This window comes from Pristis pectinata, chromosome 24 (assembly GCF_009764475.1).
Source record: "Pristis pectinata isolate sPriPec2 chromosome 24, sPriPec2.1.pri, whole genome shotgun sequence".
Lineage (NCBI taxonomy): Eukaryota > Metazoa > Chordata > Chondrichthyes > Rhinopristiformes > Pristidae > Pristis > Pristis pectinata.
The window spans coordinates 4,632,290-4,652,477 of record NC_067428.1 but is presented as its reverse complement, the minus strand read 5'-3'; the positions used below and the strand labels follow the sequence as shown (position 1 = coordinate 4,652,477).

Sequence of the window (20,188 nt, the reverse complement as noted above, 5' to 3'; positions counted from 1 at the left end):
GATAGTCAAGCTGTTTTGTGATTGTCTGTTGTGTGGACAAACTCTGATTTGTCGGGGACCATGGCTTGCACAGAGCCAGATCAGAGGCTAGAAGTTCATTCACACAACAACCATAGAAGGTGAGGTGTTGTTGAATATTGGGTTAACCTGGAGTAGATCAATGTTGAATTCCTTGTGTCTAACCAACAATTGGGGGATTTGTCTTCATGTTTTTTGGTGGGATTTTCATTCTCCCTGGTACTTTTCTGGACTAAAGCTTTCCCAAGTGACATCAACAGTAGGGTGAACTGCAAAATTCATCTACGGTGAATTTCCAAGTTCCTAGGTGTAAGTATCACCAGCAACTTGTCCTGGTCCAGCCACGTGGACCCTATGGCCAAGAAAGCACACCAACACCTCTACTTCCTCAGAAGGCTAAGGAAATTAGGCATGTCCCCAAAGACCCTTAACAATTTTTACAGATGCACCATAGAAAGCATCCTCTCCGGATGCATCACAAATTGGTGGCAACTGCTCTGCCCGAGACTGCAAGAAATTGCGGAGAGTTGTGAACACAGCCCATCCACACACAAACCAGCCTCCCCTCCGTGGACTCTATCTACACTTCCCACTGCCTCGGGAAAGCAGCCAACATAGTCAAGGACCCCCTCCCACCCCAGTCATTCTCTCTTCTCCCCCCTCCCATTGGGCAGAGCATGTACCACCAGGCTCAAGGACAGCTTCTATCCGATTATTATAGGACTCTTTAACAGACCTCTCATACGCTAAAAGATGAACTCTTGATCTCCCAATCTACCTTGCCGTGGCCCTTGCACTTTATTTGTCCACCTGCACTGCACTTTCTTTGTAACTGCAACACTATATTCTGCATTCTGTTTTCTTTTTACTGCCTCGATGTAATAATGTCTGGCATGATCTGTGTGGATGGCACACAAAACAAAAGCTTTTCACTGTATCTTGGTACGTGTAACAACAGTAAACCAATACCCAATACAGTGAGTTTTTCAACTTTACTGGTCTGAAAAGCAACAATCCTTGATTACTGATGGAGCAACCAGATGTAATTGTCCCTTGATATACAAAGGGTCACCACTCAAATTAAATACTTTGTCCTAAATGAGATTTGTGACCTAATTTGACCTCAAATACAACCTCATATGTACAGCTGAACTGCTTTTCCCAGGATTATGATCAGTCTCAGCTTCCTGGCCTCAGGACCATCCCAGGCTGCTGCTGATCTCTGCCACACCTCACAATTTGTTGCTCGTTGCTGCATTAGGGAGGCCACTCAAATTCCATGCTCAAGGAGAGGAGACTTCACTTGCTTTTCCTTCAGCCTCAAGTACTAGACAGAGGGGGCAGAGGCATTTTCCTGCATTGCATGTTTTCCCAAGTGCAGACTGCCCTCGCGTCCTGACAGAGACATCCCCTCAATGCCGATGGCCTCCTGTGGGCACTGTTCTTCACCAGTCTGTCCAGATCCCTCAGACCCCTGAGAGGACAGTCACACTCCTCCCCCATCATTGCATCATCCATCCATTCAGCAGCAACACTGTCCACTGTGCTTGCATTGTGGTATATTCCTTTAAGATTGTACCTGCTGAGTTATATGCTGAAAGCAGGAAGAACCTACAGCTGATCAATAGGGAATATTATGCAGAGACCAATAATGTCAGTTTCAGCAGGGAAACTGACAATTAGACCATAAGACATCGGAGCAGAATCAGGCCATTCGGCCCATCGTCTGTTCTGCCATTCGATCATGGCTCATTTATTATTCCCTCTCAACCCCATTCTCCTCCCTGTGACCTTTGACACCCTTACTAATCAAGAATCTGTCAACCTCCGCTTTAAATACACCCAATGATTTGGCCTCCATGGTCGTCTGTGGCGATGAATTCTGCAGATTCACCACCCTCTGGCTGAAGAAATTCCTCCTCATCTCTGTTCTAAAGGGACATCTTTTTATCCTGAGGCTGTGCCCTCTGGTCCTAGACTCTCCCACTGATGGAAATATCCTCTCCACGTCCACGCTATCCAGGCCTTTCAATGTCCGGTAGGTTCTGTTCTGTTCTGTGAAACACACAATTGTCATTCTTCTTTCAATGCAACATTCACAAACAGCAATAGGGCAACTACACCAAAAGAAAATTATGTGCAGCAATTTCTAGGCACAGTAGTTAAGTCAGAAGCTTAGTCGCAATAGGTTAATGGTACCTGCCTTGTGATGCTGTATCCGTAATGCATGTGGGAACTAGGATTACAGCAGCAGAAAAAGGCACATTAGGGAGTTAATATTTAATTTATATTGTCATTATTAAATATAGAAAAATAGACAACCCCTCCTTTAAAGATTGCAGACTTCCCAGTGAGTCAGATGTTTGTGAATTCTTAACTTCATTGTGAGTGAGTACATGATCTGGGCTGATAATGTGACCCAGCAGGCTTTGAGAGTGTTATATATTTTAACAGGCAGCCCTTTGAATGATAATTACCTGTTCAAAAGATTATTGGAAGTCCCATGCTGTGATCTGAAGAAGCGCAGTTGGGTCCTTCAGAATTCCTTCCTAATATTCCTCTCTCAAACACTGGAACTGATTCTTTCCTATGTATGGGACTTTGCTGTGTGAAAATTGGCTGCCATTTTCTTCCTGAATTACTACAGTGACAGTAATTTTTAAAAAAATTGGTTATAAGGTTTTTAAAACGACCGAGGATGAGACAGGAGTACTTATGAAGAGGAGCTTGAGAAACCAGAGGAGAGACAGTCTTTGAAAGGTACAATTTACCTTTTACGCAAAATCATAGAACTCTGGTCAGACCACACTCGGAGTATTGTGTTCAGTTCTGGTTGCCTCATTATAGGAAGGATGTGGAAGCTTTAGAGAGGGTGCAGAAGAGATTTACCAGGATGCTGCCTGGATTGGAGAGCATGCTTTATGAGGATATGTTGAGTGAGTTAAGGCTTTTCTCTTTGGAGAGAAGGAGGATGAGAGGTGACTTGATAGATGTGTGCAAGATGATAAGAGGCATAGATCGAGTGGACAGTCAGAGACTTTTTCCCAGGGCAAAAATGGCTAACACGAGGGGGCGTAATTTTAAGGTAATTGGAGGAAGGTATAAGGGGGATGTCAGAGGTAAGTTTTGTTACACAAAGAGTGGTGGGTGCGTGGAACGCACTGCCGGCAGAGGTTGTGGGGGCAGATACATTAGGGACATTTAAGAGACTCTTAGATAGACACATGAATGATAGAGAAATGGAGGGCTATGTGGGAGGGAAGGGTTAGATAGATATTAGAGCAGGATAAAATGTCAGCACAACATTGTGGGCTGAAGGGCCTGTACTGTGCTGTAATGTTCTATACTATTGTAGCAATAAAATTAAATTATCTAATATTTCAAACAAAGTAAATTAAGTAATGTAGTAAATGAGAAAATTTAATAATGGATCTATCAATCGATATAAGCAAATTTGAATTAATAGAACTTAATATATTTCCTCAAGATTGCGGAAGACTGAGATGAAATAGAATAGAATTAAAAAATATGAACTCTGACAGAATCAGGGTAATTCCTCTGACTGGGGAAATCAGGGTTCATTAGTTTGAAACCTCGGGCTGATTGGTAGAGGGGTCATTGTGCAGGGAGTCGATAGATTGCAGGACAGTTTGCTCCGGACACTGATTGAGACACATGTCATTACACCTTTTTAGCAAAGAGTAAATAAACTTTTGAAGATAACAGGGCAATGTTGAAAGAGCTGGTCAGAGAGAATGGCTTTGGATTCCCAGGGATTTATTTAAATGCACAGCTGCTCTTAAACAGCATTAACTAAAGTGAATGAACCAGCCTTTGATCTAATTTTTAAGAACTGTTGAGAAGGATTCCCAAATCCTTTTACTCCAATTTTCTGTTTCCTTGGTTTGGCAGAAACTTCATTAAACATGCTGCTCGACTCGCTGAGTTCCTCCAGCAGGGTGTTTGTTGCTCCAGATTCCAGCATCTGCAGTCTCCTGTGTCTTCATTAAAGATGTGTCTGATGATGGATACATTTTCAAAATCTTGCTGGCACTGGTTGACCCCTTGTGCACTGGTACCTTCGGTTTTGACCTTCCCCCAACTATTTTTCCCCTTAATTTTCACTTAAATGTTGTGGTTTCTTGAGTAGGTCAGAGTCTCAGTATTTTCATCAAAGTGACTCACCCCCTGACTCCCTCGAACCTTTCCATCTCCATCAGGGCACCTCAGGAGTTTGATGGAATATTGAAGGAAAATATTGGAAACACTCAGCAGGTCAGGCAGCATCTGTGGAGGGAGAAACAGAATTAATATTTCAGGTCAATGATTTGAACCAGAATTTGAAAAGGTTGGGGATGTGGCAGGTTTTAAACAGTCACAGAGGAATGGATGATGGTGTGTCGGGAGGGGCGGGAAGTACAAAAGGAATGATGTGTGACTGGGGCTTCAAATGGGAGACAATTGGGGCTCTGGGGGTTGGGTATCAGAGGGGTGAGGGGTGTGGTGATCAGCTGGTGGGGGTCAGGGGAGAGGTTAGCGTCAATGCTGCTTAACCTGTGCTGTGTTTGATTAATAATTTGTGGAATAAACAAACCAATAATTTGTTTACCACTGGTGTTGGACAGGTTGGCCTATAGTTACTTCCTTGTTTCTCCAATAAATGGTACAACATTAGGAAGTTTCTGGTGCTCATTCACTTGTTTTGCATTTCGTCCATCGTATTAACTATTGATTGTGTCCCTCACTGGTACAATGTGGCTGTGGTTGTACCATTCACAATTTCCAGTCCAATAACATGGTAGGCTTCTTTAAAAATACTTCCCATACTTGTAACTTCTGTCACCTGTGGTGTCGCAGGCAGACAGGGTGTTGAAGAAGGCTTCTGGCACGCTGGCCTTCATCACTCAGGGCATTGAGTATGGACGTTGGGATGTTATGCTGCAGTTGTACAAGATGTCTGGGAGGCCGCATTTGGAATACTGTGTTCAGTTTTGGTCACCCTGCTACAGGAAAAATGTCATTAAGCTGGAAAGAGTGCAGGAAAGATTCACGAGGTTGTTGCCATAACTCAAGAAACTGAGTTATGGAGAGAGGTTGAGCAGGTTGGGACTGTTCTCATTTGGGCATAGGAGGATAAGGGTGATAAAGTCATGAGGGGCAATGCACACAGTCTTTTTCCTAGGGTTGGGGAATCAAGAACTAGAGGGCATAAGGTTAAAGTGAGAGGGGAAAGACTTAATAGGAACCTGAGGGACATCTTTTTCACCCAGAGGGTGGTCAGTATATGGAATGAGCTGCCAGAGGAAGTGGTTGAGGCAGGTACATTAACAACATTTAAAAGGTACTTGGAAAGATACATGGATAGGAAAGGTTTAGAGGGATATAGGCCGAACACGGGGAAATGGGACTAGCTTAGATGGGAATCTTGGCCGACGTGGACCAGTTGGGCTGAAGGGTCCGTTTTCATGCTGTATGACTCGATGACCTGGAAAGACTTGTAAAAAAGGCACGTGGGAATACCAGCACCTCAAGCTGCCCTCCATCCTAAACCTGTCTTGAAGGTGCATTGTTCTTCCTTCATTGTCATGAGGATGGCACACTGACACTCCCCAGCCCTCAGCACTGTGGGGGTACCATCTCATGGACCGCAGAAGCTCAGGGAGATGACTCACCACCATCTTCTCAAAGTCAAACAGGTGTGGCAATAAATTATGCCCTTCCCAGTGACACCCACTACTGTGAATGAGTACCGGAAAATTGCTAATGTTGTACCATTTACTGGAGAAACAAGTAACTAACTACAGGCCAATCGCCAGTGGCAATCAAATTATTGGTTTGTTTATTCCACAAATTATTAATCTACGACAGCTCGGGTTGAGCAGCATTGATCCTGATCTCTCTCCTCACCCCCACCAGCTGGTCACCACACCCCTCACCCCTCTGATACCCAACCCCAGAGTCCCAATTGTCCCCCATTTGAAGCCCCAGACATAGGGCCTCCCTCCTCCATGGCTCCAGCTTCCCAATCCCACGAACCATTACCTGACACCCCACTCTGGTGGAAAGGACTTTGTACGTGTTTATCCGTGCAGGGCTGATTTTATTGAATACAATGCCTCAGGCTTCATGCGCAATAGAATTTTGCATTGGCGTGTCCATGTGCAAGACACACATTGGCCTGTTGCACTACACTGGTTTAACAAGCTATTCCCAGTGCTAGAGAATTTGAGAGGGCTCGAGCCTGTGATCATACTCCCTCAGTAAGTGAGAATGATCTAATAAAGCAGTGCTACAGTGGTGATCCATTAATTGTGTGATTGATGAAGCGTACACTTTCTTCAGTGAGCTGAGATCATGGTCTAAAGTTCGTCTGTGCTGTACTTTGATTTGTGTAGAAGTGCAGCTTTGGGAGCCCTCTTTTCTCCTCCCCTATTTATTGGATAATTGGCAATTGTATGACACCCTGGCATTCTCAACCATCAACGTGATATTCAGCTATCAGTCACTGCCTTTCCATGGCAGCCAGCGCAGATAACAGCCCCTCTCCAGCCAATCATAAGGGCAGCTGGTGTTGCAATATCTGAAGCTATTTTTCCTTAGTTGGACTTCAACTTAGTCACAGGTCAAATCAAAGGAAGACGAGGGTGCATCGGTGAGTGGAGGGAACGGGAAAGCTTCTGAAACACAGGAAAACAGAGGAACAGTTTTAGCTCCATACTGAAATTTCCGAAAATGACATTGGTCACAGGGACGGTAAGTTTATTTGAACTTTAATAATTTTTCAAAATAAATAAACTCATTTTATCATCCGGCTATCAGATCTGTTCAAACACAAAGCTCTAAAACAGGACAAAGTTCAGACAGAGATTGGAGCACAGGGTTCAGGGTGGAAGATTCAAACCTTCTACATGTTCTGAGAATTTGAGGGGTATCCACCTGCAAAATTAATTGTTTTGGAAGAAAGCTTTGGTTTCGTTTAGGGCTTTTAACAATCTCAGGATCAACCAAAGTGTTTATAGTCAGTGGACCATGGTATACTATGGGGAAACCTGGTGGGTAATTTACAAAAAGCAAAGTCCTTCAAGCAGCAGGATGACAATAGCCAGATAACCTAATATAGTGATGTTGAATAAGGGATAAACATTGAACAGAGAACCAGGGAGAATGCTCCTGCGCTTTTCAGATACTGTCATAGAACATAGAACCTTACAGCACTGTACAGGCCATTCGGCCCACGAAGTTGAGCTGACATTTTATCCTGCTCTGCGATCTATCTAACCCTTCCCTCCCACATAGCCCTCCATTTTTCTATCATTCATGTGCCTATCTAGGAGTCTCTTAAATGTCCCTCATGTATTTGCCCCCACAACATCTGCCGACAGTGCGTTCCATGCACCCACCACTCTCTGTGTAAAAAACTTACCCCTGACATCCCCCTTATACCTTCCTTCAATCACCTTAAAATTATGACCCCTCGTGTTAGCCATTTTCACCCTGGGAAAATGTCTCTGACTCTGACTGGATCTTTTACGTGCACTTCCGAAAACATTGAAATTTTCTTTAGAAAGGCAGTATTCTCACACCAGGAATATTGTGCACAGTTTTGGTCACCTTCCCTAGCTTTGGAAGCATTCCAGACAAGATTCACCAGGCTTATTCCTGGGTGATAGCATGGTCCTATCAAGAGAAGTTAGATGGGTTGGGTCTGTATTGCTTGGAAATTAGAAGAATGAGGGGTGGTTTACAAATGTATAAGATTCTAAGGGGGCATGAGAGGGTAGATATCGAGATATTTCCACAATTGGGAGAGTCTTGAATGAGGGACATAGTTACAAGATAAGGGGCCTGTCATTTACAACTGAGGTATGTAAATGTTTCTTCTCGATAAGGGAGGTAAATCTCTGGAATTTTCCACCCCAGAGAGTTGTGAAGGCACGACATGATCATTAGAATTATTTAAAGTGGAGGTAGATACATTTTTGAATGATCAGGGGCTCAAGGGTGATGGGGAAGCGGGGCAGAAGAGGAGTTGAGTCTGGGGGTAGATCCGTCATGATCGTATTAAATGGTGGGGGTTCTATTTTCTTGAGTTTTTAGTAGAGTACTGGATTTGCTTTAGGTGTTTGTGTGCAGACCTGCTGGTGGGGTGGGGAGTTGAAATCGCAACTTCCATTTAAGAGGCAACAGTGCTAATTCTGAGTCAGTGCAGAGACCTGTGACTTGCTATGTATTATGGCTTGCAGGCAGCAACAACGTCCTGCTTTATTTTCAGAAACATTTAAATGCAGGAAAGAGAGGCCTAAGGTTCATGCAGTTAAACTGTTGGCTGGCACCACCATTCCTAGTACACTTGTTCTGCAGTTTGTGATCATGAGAGGACGTGCTCACCAGTCTGTTAAGGGTGTCATCAATGCAGAAACTGAGACTGCATCAAGTCATTCAGACATTGATGGTATTTTAATCCCAGTCTCCTGAGTTGGAACTGTGGAAGGCCAGGAAACAAGCAGCCCCATTGTAGGAAGCTGAGGGGTGACATTATAGAGGTATATAAAATCATGAGGGAATAGACAAGATGAGCAGTCACTCCTAGGGTAGGGGAGTCTAAAACCAGAGGGCATAGGTTCAAGGTAAGAGGGGAAAGATTTAAAGGGATCTAAGGGGCAACCTTTTCACGCAGAGGGCGGTGGGTATATGGAACGAGCAGCCAGAGGAAGTGGTAAAAGTGAACGCAATTACAGTGTTTAAAAGACAGTTAGATAGGTCCATGGATAGGAAAGGTTTAGAGGGCATATGGGCCAAATGCAGGCAAATGGGACTGGCTGAGATAGTCAACTTGGTGAGCATGGACGAGTTGGGCCGAAGGGCCTGTTTCCATGCTGTATATACACTATTTCCCAGCCTCCCTCCCTCCACATTCCTCTCCAGACAGTCCTCACTTTTACTTACCCTAATGGCAGTGATGGTCCACCTACATTCCCAGCAGAAATTCCTGATAGGAAACATTTTGCTTCAGCCACATGCCAAGTGTGAATTTGGCTTGGGACGGAGAACTATTGATATCAGAAGACTGACCTCTGCCTGGTAATGAGTGCTAAGAGTCAAACTGGCCCTGGTATGATGTCGCTGTGTCCGTCCTAACCCCAATCCATATTCCCAACCCCAACAATTCAAGGGCTTGAGAACAACAAGAACTGGGGAAGATGATAAAACTGGTGTTCTGAAAACTGGCAAATCTGAGATTTGAGACATCAAAAATAAATGAAATGCAGTTTTTGAACAAACATCATCTCAAGGGTAGCATGTGATATACTTTGGACATCTTTGATTCATGTTTATGCTGTGGTCATGGCTTTTAATCTTCCGAATCCAAGAGAACAAATATTTGAAGGCAAGGTCATCCATCCGGAATTTCTTCTTGTGATGTCAATTTTCCAGAAAGATCACAAGAGGATTTGTTTTCATCTTTTCTTTTTAATTCTCTGAATATAACACTGTCCAAAAAATGCTCGAATCTTCCTTCAGACTAAGGATTTACTGGCTTCCCTATTTCTCTGTAACATAATTCCTGAATGGAAGGAAGACATCAAGCAATACTTTGTTGCACCTTGCAACACATCCCCAAGGTCTTATCATTTAATCAATTATTTTTCAGGTGCAATGATTATTTAGGCAGGCACAGCAGTCAATTTCCACAAAGCACAATCCCACAAATGATAATTAAGTGAATGACCAATTAGTCTGATTTTAGTAATGGACATTGATGGAAGAATACTTTGGGTCACTTCCCACCCTTTGAAAACTTCTGTGACATTTCTGGTTCCAAAGAAGCTTTCCTAAACCAACATCCTGCCCTTCAGACACCTGAGAAACCTATTGTCTGATCACTGACTGTTACTGTCACAGCCCCTCTTTGCCACACTTCTTACTTCTGTCCAACTCATTTCTACTTTGAGCTGATTTTCAACATCCTTTAATCCTGACTTCTCCCTGGTAATGAGTACCAAGAGTTAAGATGGTCCCAGCCAAGAGTTAAAATACCAGCACCCAAGCTAACTTTCATGGCATTTACACCTTGGGTATGTCCATGACAATAAACTTGAACTTGATCTTTAGAATTTAGTGTAGTGCCTACAAGTAATCTAAGACAGATGTGGTAAGTGTTGCACAGTTGTGAGGATCAGATGACTTTCTACCTGGTGTAGAACTTAGCTGCTAGCATTAAGCACACAATATGATAGGGGCTGCGTATCATAGTTTGCTTCCAAAATTCGGTTCTGTTGACTAAAATGTGACACACTATTGCAGCTGTTACCAGGGTACAAAGTGAGCGTGGATGAATTTCTACTCTGATGCTCAAAGTTGTCCACCACTGGATTTATTCTCATATCATGCCTGAGGTCTACTGTATCTAACTAATAAAGACTGATAGCTATAATCAGCCAATGGTTCCATTATTATTATATATGGCCCTTGGCCTTTTATTGTCTGGTAATTGTCCTAATCTGTAGGCAGTAACCTGTGCCTCTCTCTGGGCAGTCAGTTCCACCAACAAGAACACTAGAATGTTGCCTGCCTCAGACCCTGCTCCCTCCCCATGCTATGAGGCTTCTCAAGTGCTCTTTTATCTTTGGCTTCTCTTTTCCATGAACTACACCTGACTGAGTACACTCCTGTCTCTCCCACACACAGTTCCTCACTAACTTCACTTGCTGTCAAACTCTACCTGTTCTCAGCTCCTTTCTCCACGTTCAGTTTTTTAACACGACCAAACCATGGGATTGACTGTCACTGTGTGTCTCTACTGCATGCCTCCCTGCCCTAAGATACCACTATGCATCTCGTTCCCTCTGTGTCAGCATTAGTTACAGTTCTGTCTGTACTGGAACTCTGTCTGAATCTCTCTATCTTACTTAAACTGACTGATCATGCTTTACGCTCTTCCCTGTTTATTTCTACCTTTTATCCGCTGTTTTGTGTGAGGAGCGGTATAGAAACAAAATTTCATGGGAACTTCCTTCTTTTCTTCTTGCATACCTGTGGGTTAGTGGACGGCAGCCTAGCCTCTGAGTCAGAACGTAATGGGTTCAAATCCAACACTAGATCTAGGCTGGCACTCCAGTCCAATGCTAAGGGAGTGCTGAAATGTATATTTTAGATAATTGCCTAGAAATTGGTCCATACCATTTTGGTGTTAAAATAGCATTGTGGGTTATCATTACACTGTGGAAGTTGCATATGGAGTGGCAACTTCAACTGGAAGGTTCACAGAACAGTATTGTCGGATTTCCCTGTGTAATATCACAATAAATCTGATGGCATGGTGTTCCCTAAAGTCGTGCCTCTTCACGGATCTCAGCATGTAGCACCGCAGGTACAACTACTGCAGCCAGCGTACCATAATGCAGTCAACACTCTTCTGGGCACTGGGAAGTGTTGCTACTAGGTGAATGGATGCTGCATTAATGGGAGGGAAGTGGGAGAGGGCTAAAGGGGCCAGAAGATGTGGACAGGCTTGTGAAGAACTGTGCCCTTAAGAGGCATATTTTTGTGCGGGGGGTTCACAGAGACCCCTCAGGGTTACAGCTGCGGGGATGTTGGCCACCATGAATGCTTGCACTTTGGAGGAGCTTGGATTTCAGGCAAATACTGTGCCTACCCTACCAGCTGCTATGGATTGAAAGATGTCTTTTCTCCTTGAGTATGGAGTTAGGAGGAAAGGAATTGCTGATGTTTTGGGTCGAAACCCTACATCAGGACCTGGACCTGATGCAGGGTTTCGAGCCGAAATGTTGACATTTCCTTTTCTCCCACAGATGCTGCCCAACCTGCTGAGTTCCTCCACACATTATTTGCATCTCATGGAACTAGTTCAAAATAGAGCAGGGAGTTCTCCTAGCCAATATTTATCTCCCAACCAGCAAGCAAGAACATTATTTCTTTTAGTCATTATTACTTGACTATTTGCAATATTTTACTGCACACAATGATTGACTACACATCAAGAGTGGTTCTTCGGCTGTGAAATGCTCTGTGACATCTAGAAGATGTGAAAGATACCAGAGAAACACACATTACCTCCTTCATTTAACTTCAATACAGCTGGTTCCTCTCCAATAGTTCCTCGGGGTGTAGGAACCAGCACTTATACTGAGTCCTGCTCTAATCCATTGTTTCCCAAGGCCTTCAACTGCTCGTCTCTCTGTTTTTTGGATCAGAATGCTTGAAGCAGTGTTGTGCTTATAAACCTACTGCATTGGCACAGCACACATTTTCTCCATTCTGTAATGAAATGGATATAAAATAAAAAATAACTTTTTTTTAATATTAATTTAGTATTTAAGATGTTTTAATTAGCACCTTTCATCTGTAAATTCTTCATTTAACACTCAATTCAGATTTGTTTCTCAGTAGCTAACTTTTCCCTAATTTACATTTAACCAAAATGATTTTGACGGGAATGATCATTGTGAAGTATATAGTTTGCAAATATTGTGTAATCTGATTTGAAACATTATTGCATTTTGTGTCATCGATAATTACTGAAGCACATTTTCTGTCATGCTTCTCTGAATTGTTCAGCTCACATGCTTAGTTACACATAAGTTTATCCTGATCAGCCACAAATATATTCAAATTTATGCAAATTGCTCCTATGTATTTTGGTGACGCTGATTTTAACATGATTGATGCAGGTCTGAGCTCGCACTCCCCCCGTGTTATAGTTTTCCATTAATTCATTTATGAGACTAAATATGCCTTTCAGTGAAATATAATTTCTAAGATAATAGCTCATTAAGAAAATCCATCTGAATTATACTTAAATCAAATTCACTTTAAATCAAAATATATACTCTCCACAAGCCGTTATGTACAATACCGTATAAATATCCCATGTATGGGTGACTTCTTTTCAAATTGTTATCACAGATAATGGTTGCGATTTTATATTGTCCAACATTGGGGTGGGCCTGTTTATGAAAATACTTCGAATGATACCTCGAATGAAACAGTTGCTTATAACAATGCAGTTACAATTCTTGGCAAGGCAGCCATACTGCAAACAAAAACAGGGAAAACTGGAAGAACTCAGCAGGTCAGGCAGCATCTGTGAAGAGAGAAGCAGTTAATGTTTCAGGTCAGGGAACCTTTATCAGAGCTGTAGAAGTGGAAAACAAAACAAGTGAGTTTTAAGTTGCAGAAAGGTGGAGAGAGGAAAAAAAAGGAATGTCTGTGATAGGTCACAGATCAATGTTGTTAAGGTTTTAAAACCAGTGGTCAAAGTCAAAGTCGAGTTTATTGTCATCTGCACAAGTCCATGTGTACACAGGTGCAATGAAAAACTTACTTGAAACAGCGTCACAGGCACATAGCATCAGATAAGCAGCATTCACAAGAAAAAACATAAATTAGACGTAAATTATACCCAACTTCTACAAGAAAGAACACAATTAAAACAAAAAAAGTCCATTTTAGTGCAAAGTGCTCACAGTGACCGTAGTGTTGCTAAACTGTAGTTAGAGACAGAGGGAAAAAAGAGACACAATGAAGTTGAAAGACTCAGCTTGGAAGCAGCACTGCCCCTAAATTGGTTTTAGTGGTCTGTTGCCCAACTCAGTCACTGGCCTGTACTTTTATTAAAATTACTTAAGCATTAATTGATTATTTGCAACTTTTTGCTGAAATGTTAAAAGCCCATTTGGACCAACTATAAGGGGCCTAGAAACTAAATTGCACTGAACTACCTTTTTTTTCAACGTTATGTAATTGGAAGTCTATTTTATTCTAGACAATAACATCTGCTTCTGGGTTGCTTCACGTCACTTGGAAGTCTGACTGAGCACATCAGAGTGTGAATCGCTCCTGTGCCCCGGTGTGCTTTTGACGATGGGGATGCGGGGGATGTCCCTGCTGTCCCCGCTGTGTGTCCTTTGGGCCATTGTTCTGAGGGCGCCTGCTGGCAGCACAACCAGGACAACCTGGTCTGCACACCCCGCAACACCGACCCAAGTCAGTTAACTGCATCGCCCCACAGGCACTCTGATCTGTAGCCTCTCCTGAATCTGCAATGTCATACAGATTCCTTCAGCAATCTGCTGGTCCTCCCCACAAGCCACCATTTGTCTGCCAGTCCTATTGCCCTCTTGCATCTCTCAACTGCCTGCCAGACCACCACTTCCTCTGTTAGAAATATATCCTGACCAGACCTGTACTCAGTATTCCATGTACAGTCTCACCAGGGCCTTCTATAACTCTAGTAGGATGTCTTTTCTCTTTTCTCAAACCCTATTGCAATAAAAGCCAACATACTCTTTGTCTTCCTTATTGCCTGTTGTACCTCCGGGGTAGTGTAGCGTTTAGCGTGATGCTATTACAGTGCCAGCGACTGGGTTCAATTCCCGCCACTATCTGCAAGGAGTTTGTACGTTTTCGCCGTGTCTGCGTGGGTTTCCTCCAGGTGCTCCGGTTTCCTCCCACATTCCAAAGACGTACGGGTTAGGAAGTTGCGGGCATGCTATGTTGGCGTCGGAAGAGTGGCGACACATGCGGGCTGCCCCCAGAACACACTACGCAAAAGATATATTTCACTGTGTGTTCTGATGTACGTGTGACTAATAAAGATATCTTATTAGATTAGATGATTAGATTAGATAAGATTTCTTTATTAGTCACATGTACATTGAAACACACAGTGAAATATATCTTTTGCGTAGGGTGTTCTGGGGGCAGCCCGCAAGTGTCGCCACGCTTCCGGCGCCAACATAGCATGCCTGCAACTTCCTAACCCGTACGTCTTTGGAATGTGGGAGGAAACCGGAGCAGCCGGAGGAAACCCACGCAGACATGGGGAGAACGTACAAACTCCTTGCAGACAGTGGCCGGAATTGAACCCAGGTCGCTGGTGCTGTAAAGCGTAACGCTAACTGCTACACTACTTATATTAACTTTGAGTGAATCATGTGCCAGTCTCTCTCAAACACCTGTCAATCTCTCACCTTTTAAAAAATACTCTGTCCTTCTGCATTCTGTGCTGAAGTGGATGGTCCCATATTTCTCCCCATTATATTCCATCTGCCAGGTCCTTAGCCTGTCTCTCTCCTCCTGCTGCCTCAGTGTATCCTCCTCACAATCCACAATGCCGCTCTGCTTTGTATCATCGGCAAACCCGGAAATATTGTACTTATCTCCTTATCCAAATCATTGTGAGAGGTTGTCCCCCACACTGACCCCTCTGGCACCCCACCACTCACACACCCCCAGCACAAAATGATTCGTTCATTCCTACTCACCACTTTCTTTCCATTAGCCAATCCTCAGTCAATGCCCCGTATGTGCCCACAATCCTACTGCTCTGGTTTTGAGCGGCACAGTGGAGCAGCCAGTAGCCTGTTGTTATTTTTCTCACTAGATTACTCTTGAATTCGGTTTTCTCTTTCAATATTGTTGTCTTGATCCTCTGTTGTTGACTTCTGAAACTTTCTGCTTCCTGTGGATTACTGTTTCTTCTGGCAACATTTTAAGCCAGAATTGGACCTCTTTTTCTGTTGGAATTTTGCACCTTAAATGGATATACATTTGCTGCAAGCTATATGTTAATTCATTAAATGTTAGGCCTTGCTTATTCACTTCATATCTTCTAACGCAGCTTCCCAATCTACCACAACCAACCCACAACTCAAACTTCCACACTGCTTTGTTTATAATTAAGACGCTGGTTTCATTCCCAATCCTTATATAAAATGCTTTCATATTGTGATCACTCTTCCCTAAAGGCCCCATAACCAAAGGATTATTAATTAACTCTTTCTCACTGCACAATAATAGATCTAAAACAGTCAACCCGCTATTTCATCCCTCAATATGTGATCTAGAAAACCATCTCATTTACATTCCATGAATTCATCCTCTGCACTGTCACTGGTATATCCCAAGTCTGATAGGACTAGTCTGTCCACCTGCCCACCTATGTTTACAGTGGGCAGTCAATGAATCACCAACAGCCTTGTGAGAAGTCCTAATGAGGGATTTTTAGTAAATGACAAAATCTCCCCACAAAATTCCTTACTTTTGAAGCTGAGAGACTAAAACCATCTAAACAACAGGTAACCCTAGGATATCCTTTCCCTTCTCTCTACCTCTCCTTGCTGTGAAATGAACTCTTTGTTCTGGAATTTAATCCACCAGTGATCCAGTGAGGTACAAATTCCAGTGACTGATCAAATTACTTTTCCTTTGTGGATGAGAGACGTGACTTTGAGGATAATGCCCCACTGCCATAAACAATCGTCTCCTTTGATTCAACGCGACTCCCATCAGTGTTTTATGTCCCTTTCTGCTTCTTAACTCCAGCTCAGAATAATTCTACTTACTGATTTTCTAAGCTAAGATGCACTCTCTTTGCTGCCTTTATTCCTCCTTTATTATCAGATTATATTATATGTAATATAATATGCTATAATAATGCTATGAATATAATAATTAAATAATATAATAATATAAGTAATATAATCAGCTTCAGCTGTTATGCTGTTTGAATCTTCAATCCCTTTCAATCGTTTGATGTACTGTTGTGACTTTGAATGAGCCATGTGGAGACCGTAGGTGTAAACAGGTGATCAAATACATTCTCAATACTTTCAATGTGTAGTTCCCCTCAATATTTTGAGTGTGGGTAAATAGTTGCATAGGATTATCCAGTTACAATGGGAGTGCATCTTAAATGACGAGAACAACACTGAATATTCAAACACCTTTGTTGAGACAAGGTGGTTTGCCTCGATATTCTAACAATGGCTGAGGACAAACTCTAGACTCCCAAGGCAACCTTCCTGTACCACAGTATTGTGAGGGGTGATCCTTTGGATACACAAACTCCTCAGGTATTATCTTGTCCCTTTCCAAAGCATTTCTCTGAAACTGTCTCCCATTGTGAGCCGACAGTCTGCTCCCTTCACAGACAGTGATGTTGGTTCATGCAGCTGTCCTTATTACCTGTAATTTACATTTGGAAGAAGTTTGAAGGCTGGTTCTTATGTGTATTAGTGATTAATACATGTTATATCCTCTGATTATGGCTGGTACTCACTAATATTTACCATCTGTGCAAATTATCCTGGGCTGATGTTCAGTGGGATTACACTTTCTGTGTGCTCCTTCTCTAGGCACCAGGAGAATGCTTGACCCCGGAACTGGACAGTGTGGAGCTCCTGGATCTACTCTTTGATCAACAGGATGGGATCCTTCGCCATGAAAGCTTCGAGGCAAATGACAGTGAGAGTGCAGACTGCTGGGAGATGGCGCAGCCCAGTGTAAGGAGAATTGGAATGCTGTATCACCGTGCGGGCACAGAACATTGTAACCCTGAGTCACCCCGCACACAGAGTACCACAACTCAGGGTCACCCCACCCATAGAGCGCCAGAAACCTGAGTCACCTCACACACAAAGAGCATTGTAATCCGAGTCAATAACCCAGGCCAGTATTGTAACCCGGCTTGCCGAGTTACAATACTGTAGCCCAGTTTACCTCTCACACACACACACACACACACACACACACACACACACACACACACACACACACACACACACACACACACACACACACACACAACATTGTAACCTGGGTTAATAGTGCAATCCCAGGAATTTTGCACATGGATCATTGCGACCTGGGTCACCCCACGTACATTGTGGTGAAAAGCAGAAAAAAACTGCAGATGTTGAAAATCTAAAGTAAAAGCAGAATATGCTGGAAACACTCAGCAGGTCAGGCCGCATCTGTGGGGAGAGGGACAAAGCTAACGTTTCAGGTCGAAAACCCGTCATCAGAATGTTCTGACCAACGGCCTTCAATCTGAAACGTTGACTGTTTCTCTTCCAGCAGATGCAGCCTGACCTGCTGAGTGTTTCCAGCATGTTCTGCTTTCATATCCCACAGAATTCTAACCTGGGTCATCGCACGTCCACAGAACATCGTAACTCGGGTAACCTCACACACTCTTACGCTCACATACACACACCCTGTCACCCACTCACTCACTCATTCACGTACACACACACACACACACACACACACACACACACACACACACACACACACACAGGTACACACATGTACACACATACATACACACATATATACACACATACACAAACACACACACATATACATACACACACATATACATACACACACACACACATACACATACATAGACACACACACATACACACTAACACATACACATACACACAGACACACACACAGACACACACATACACGCACACATATACACACACATACATACACAGACAGATAGACAGACAGAGAGAGAGAGAGAGACACATACTCACACAGACACACACACACACACACACAAACAGAGACACAGACAGACAGACAGACAGACAGACACACACACACACACACACACAGAATATTCTAACGTGGGTCATGTCCCACACACAAAACATCACAACCTGAGGCACTTCACACATTTCCACCGGTAAAGTGTTGACGGATAATCTAGTCTCTCACCCCGATCTCCTTGGTTTCCCCAGACCCACAGCGGGAGAAGTAGCGAGGAGATCCTGTCATCGATCCTGGCTGAAGCAGTCCCTGACTCCCCGCTCTGGTCCTCGGCGGGCAGTGACAGCGGGATATCTGAGGACCACCTGTCTGATCAGCTGGACAGCCCGCAGCAGTCATCCAACAGCTCCCGCGACTTTGAGGGTTTCCATAAGGAGCCGGCCTTTCACACTGGCCCAGAGACCTGCTGCTCAGACCGTTGGCCAGGAGCTCCAGATATTACATACCCAGATGTGGATTTCTCCGTCAGCTTTGGTAAGAGGCACAGCTGCCCTGTAAGTGCGGACTTGGGAGACCGAGTGTGAAGGAAGGAGATGTTCCCCTGTTTTGTTTGCCCAGACGCTGACCTGTTTTAATTCCCTGTCCCTTTGGACAGGACTGATGTCTGCGGGGTGTAACCCAATCAGAGGGCAATGTTGGGAGGATGACACAGTTTGAAATAAATTCAGAGGATTCTGGAGATCCTCAGCAGGTCAGGCTACATCTACGGAGAGACAACCAAAGGTAATCTTTCAGATTAATGACCTTTCAGCAGAATTGAAGAGCCTCACCTGCCACAGACATCCCCTCTGTTCTCCCCACCCTCGTCCTCTCCGCAACTTAAACCATAGTTTTCTCACCAATTCCAGCAAAGGGTTATTGACCTGAGAGGGTTGCTTCTTTCTCCACAGCTGCTGCCTGACTTGCTGAGTGTTTCTCGCATGTTATGTTTTTATTTCAGAACTCCATTTTTATGTGCTTATCGCAAAATATCAACTTTCTCTTGTAAGTTGTGAGAATTCCTTGGCACCTCACCCCAAAGGTCAACCCGGTATCTAAGGCTATTTGACTACAGTAGTCACTGTGAGAAAGCTAATCCCTTGTGGCACTTGTTCTCATGGAAATGCTGCGTATTCTGTAAATGCTGAGTGATTGGTTAGTCCCAATGGTCAAAAGGAACTCCATGTCCTTGTACACGAGTCATGAAAGGTAACCTGTAAGAGCAGCAGGCTGCTAGGAAGGCAAATGGCCTTTTGACCTTTGTTGCAAGAGGGTTTGGGTACAAGAGTAAGGATGTCTTACCACAATTATAAAGGTTCACACCTAGTGTCCTGTGTACAATTTTGGTCTTGTAATGGTGAACACTTCTGAACCTTGAATCCAGCGATCCAAGTTCAAATTGTGGCGGAACCTTGTAATATACCTGCACAGTTGTTTTGGCAAGCACGGTAGTGTAGCGGTTAGTGTAACGCTATTACAGCGCCAGCGACCCAGGTTCAATTCCGGCCGCTGTCTGTAAGGAGTTTGTACGTTCTCTCCGTGTCTGCGTGGGTTTCCTCCAGGTGCTCCGGTTTCCTCCAACATTCCAAAGACGTACGGGTCAGGAAGTTTGTGGGCATGCTATATTGGCGCCGGAGGTGTGGCAACACTTGCGGGCTGCCCCCAGAACACTCTATGCAAAAAGATGTATTTCACTGTGTGTTTCGATGTACATTTGACTAATAAAGATCTTATACCTATAGAAAGGATCCACTTGATACAGAGGGAGTCCAGTGAGATTTACCTGACTGGTTCTTGAGACAGCAACTCTGTCAATTGTGGA

The 20,188-nt window shown here is 43.6% G+C and overlaps 1 protein-coding gene across 2 annotated transcripts in view; it reads left to right on the top strand.

The window, feature by feature from the left end:
• Positions 1–6,497: 6,497 nt before the first annotated feature.
• LOC127582558 (cyclic AMP-responsive element-binding protein 3-like protein 3) overlaps positions 6,498–20,188 on the top strand; it is a 28,530-nt gene continuing 14,839 nt past the window's right edge. The window contains exons 1-3 of one of the 2 annotated variants that reach the window (XM_052037911.1): positions 6,498–6,771; positions 17,178–17,324; positions 18,579–18,861. In XM_052037911.1, the coding sequence (XP_051893871.1) occupies positions 6,751–6,771; positions 17,178–17,324; positions 18,579–18,861 (451 nt within the window). In that variant the 5' untranslated portion in view covers positions 6,498–6,750. The remainder of the gene's footprint in view (positions 6,772–17,177; positions 17,325–18,578; positions 18,862–20,188) is intronic. The other variant, XM_052037912.1, reaches the window with a different exon arrangement.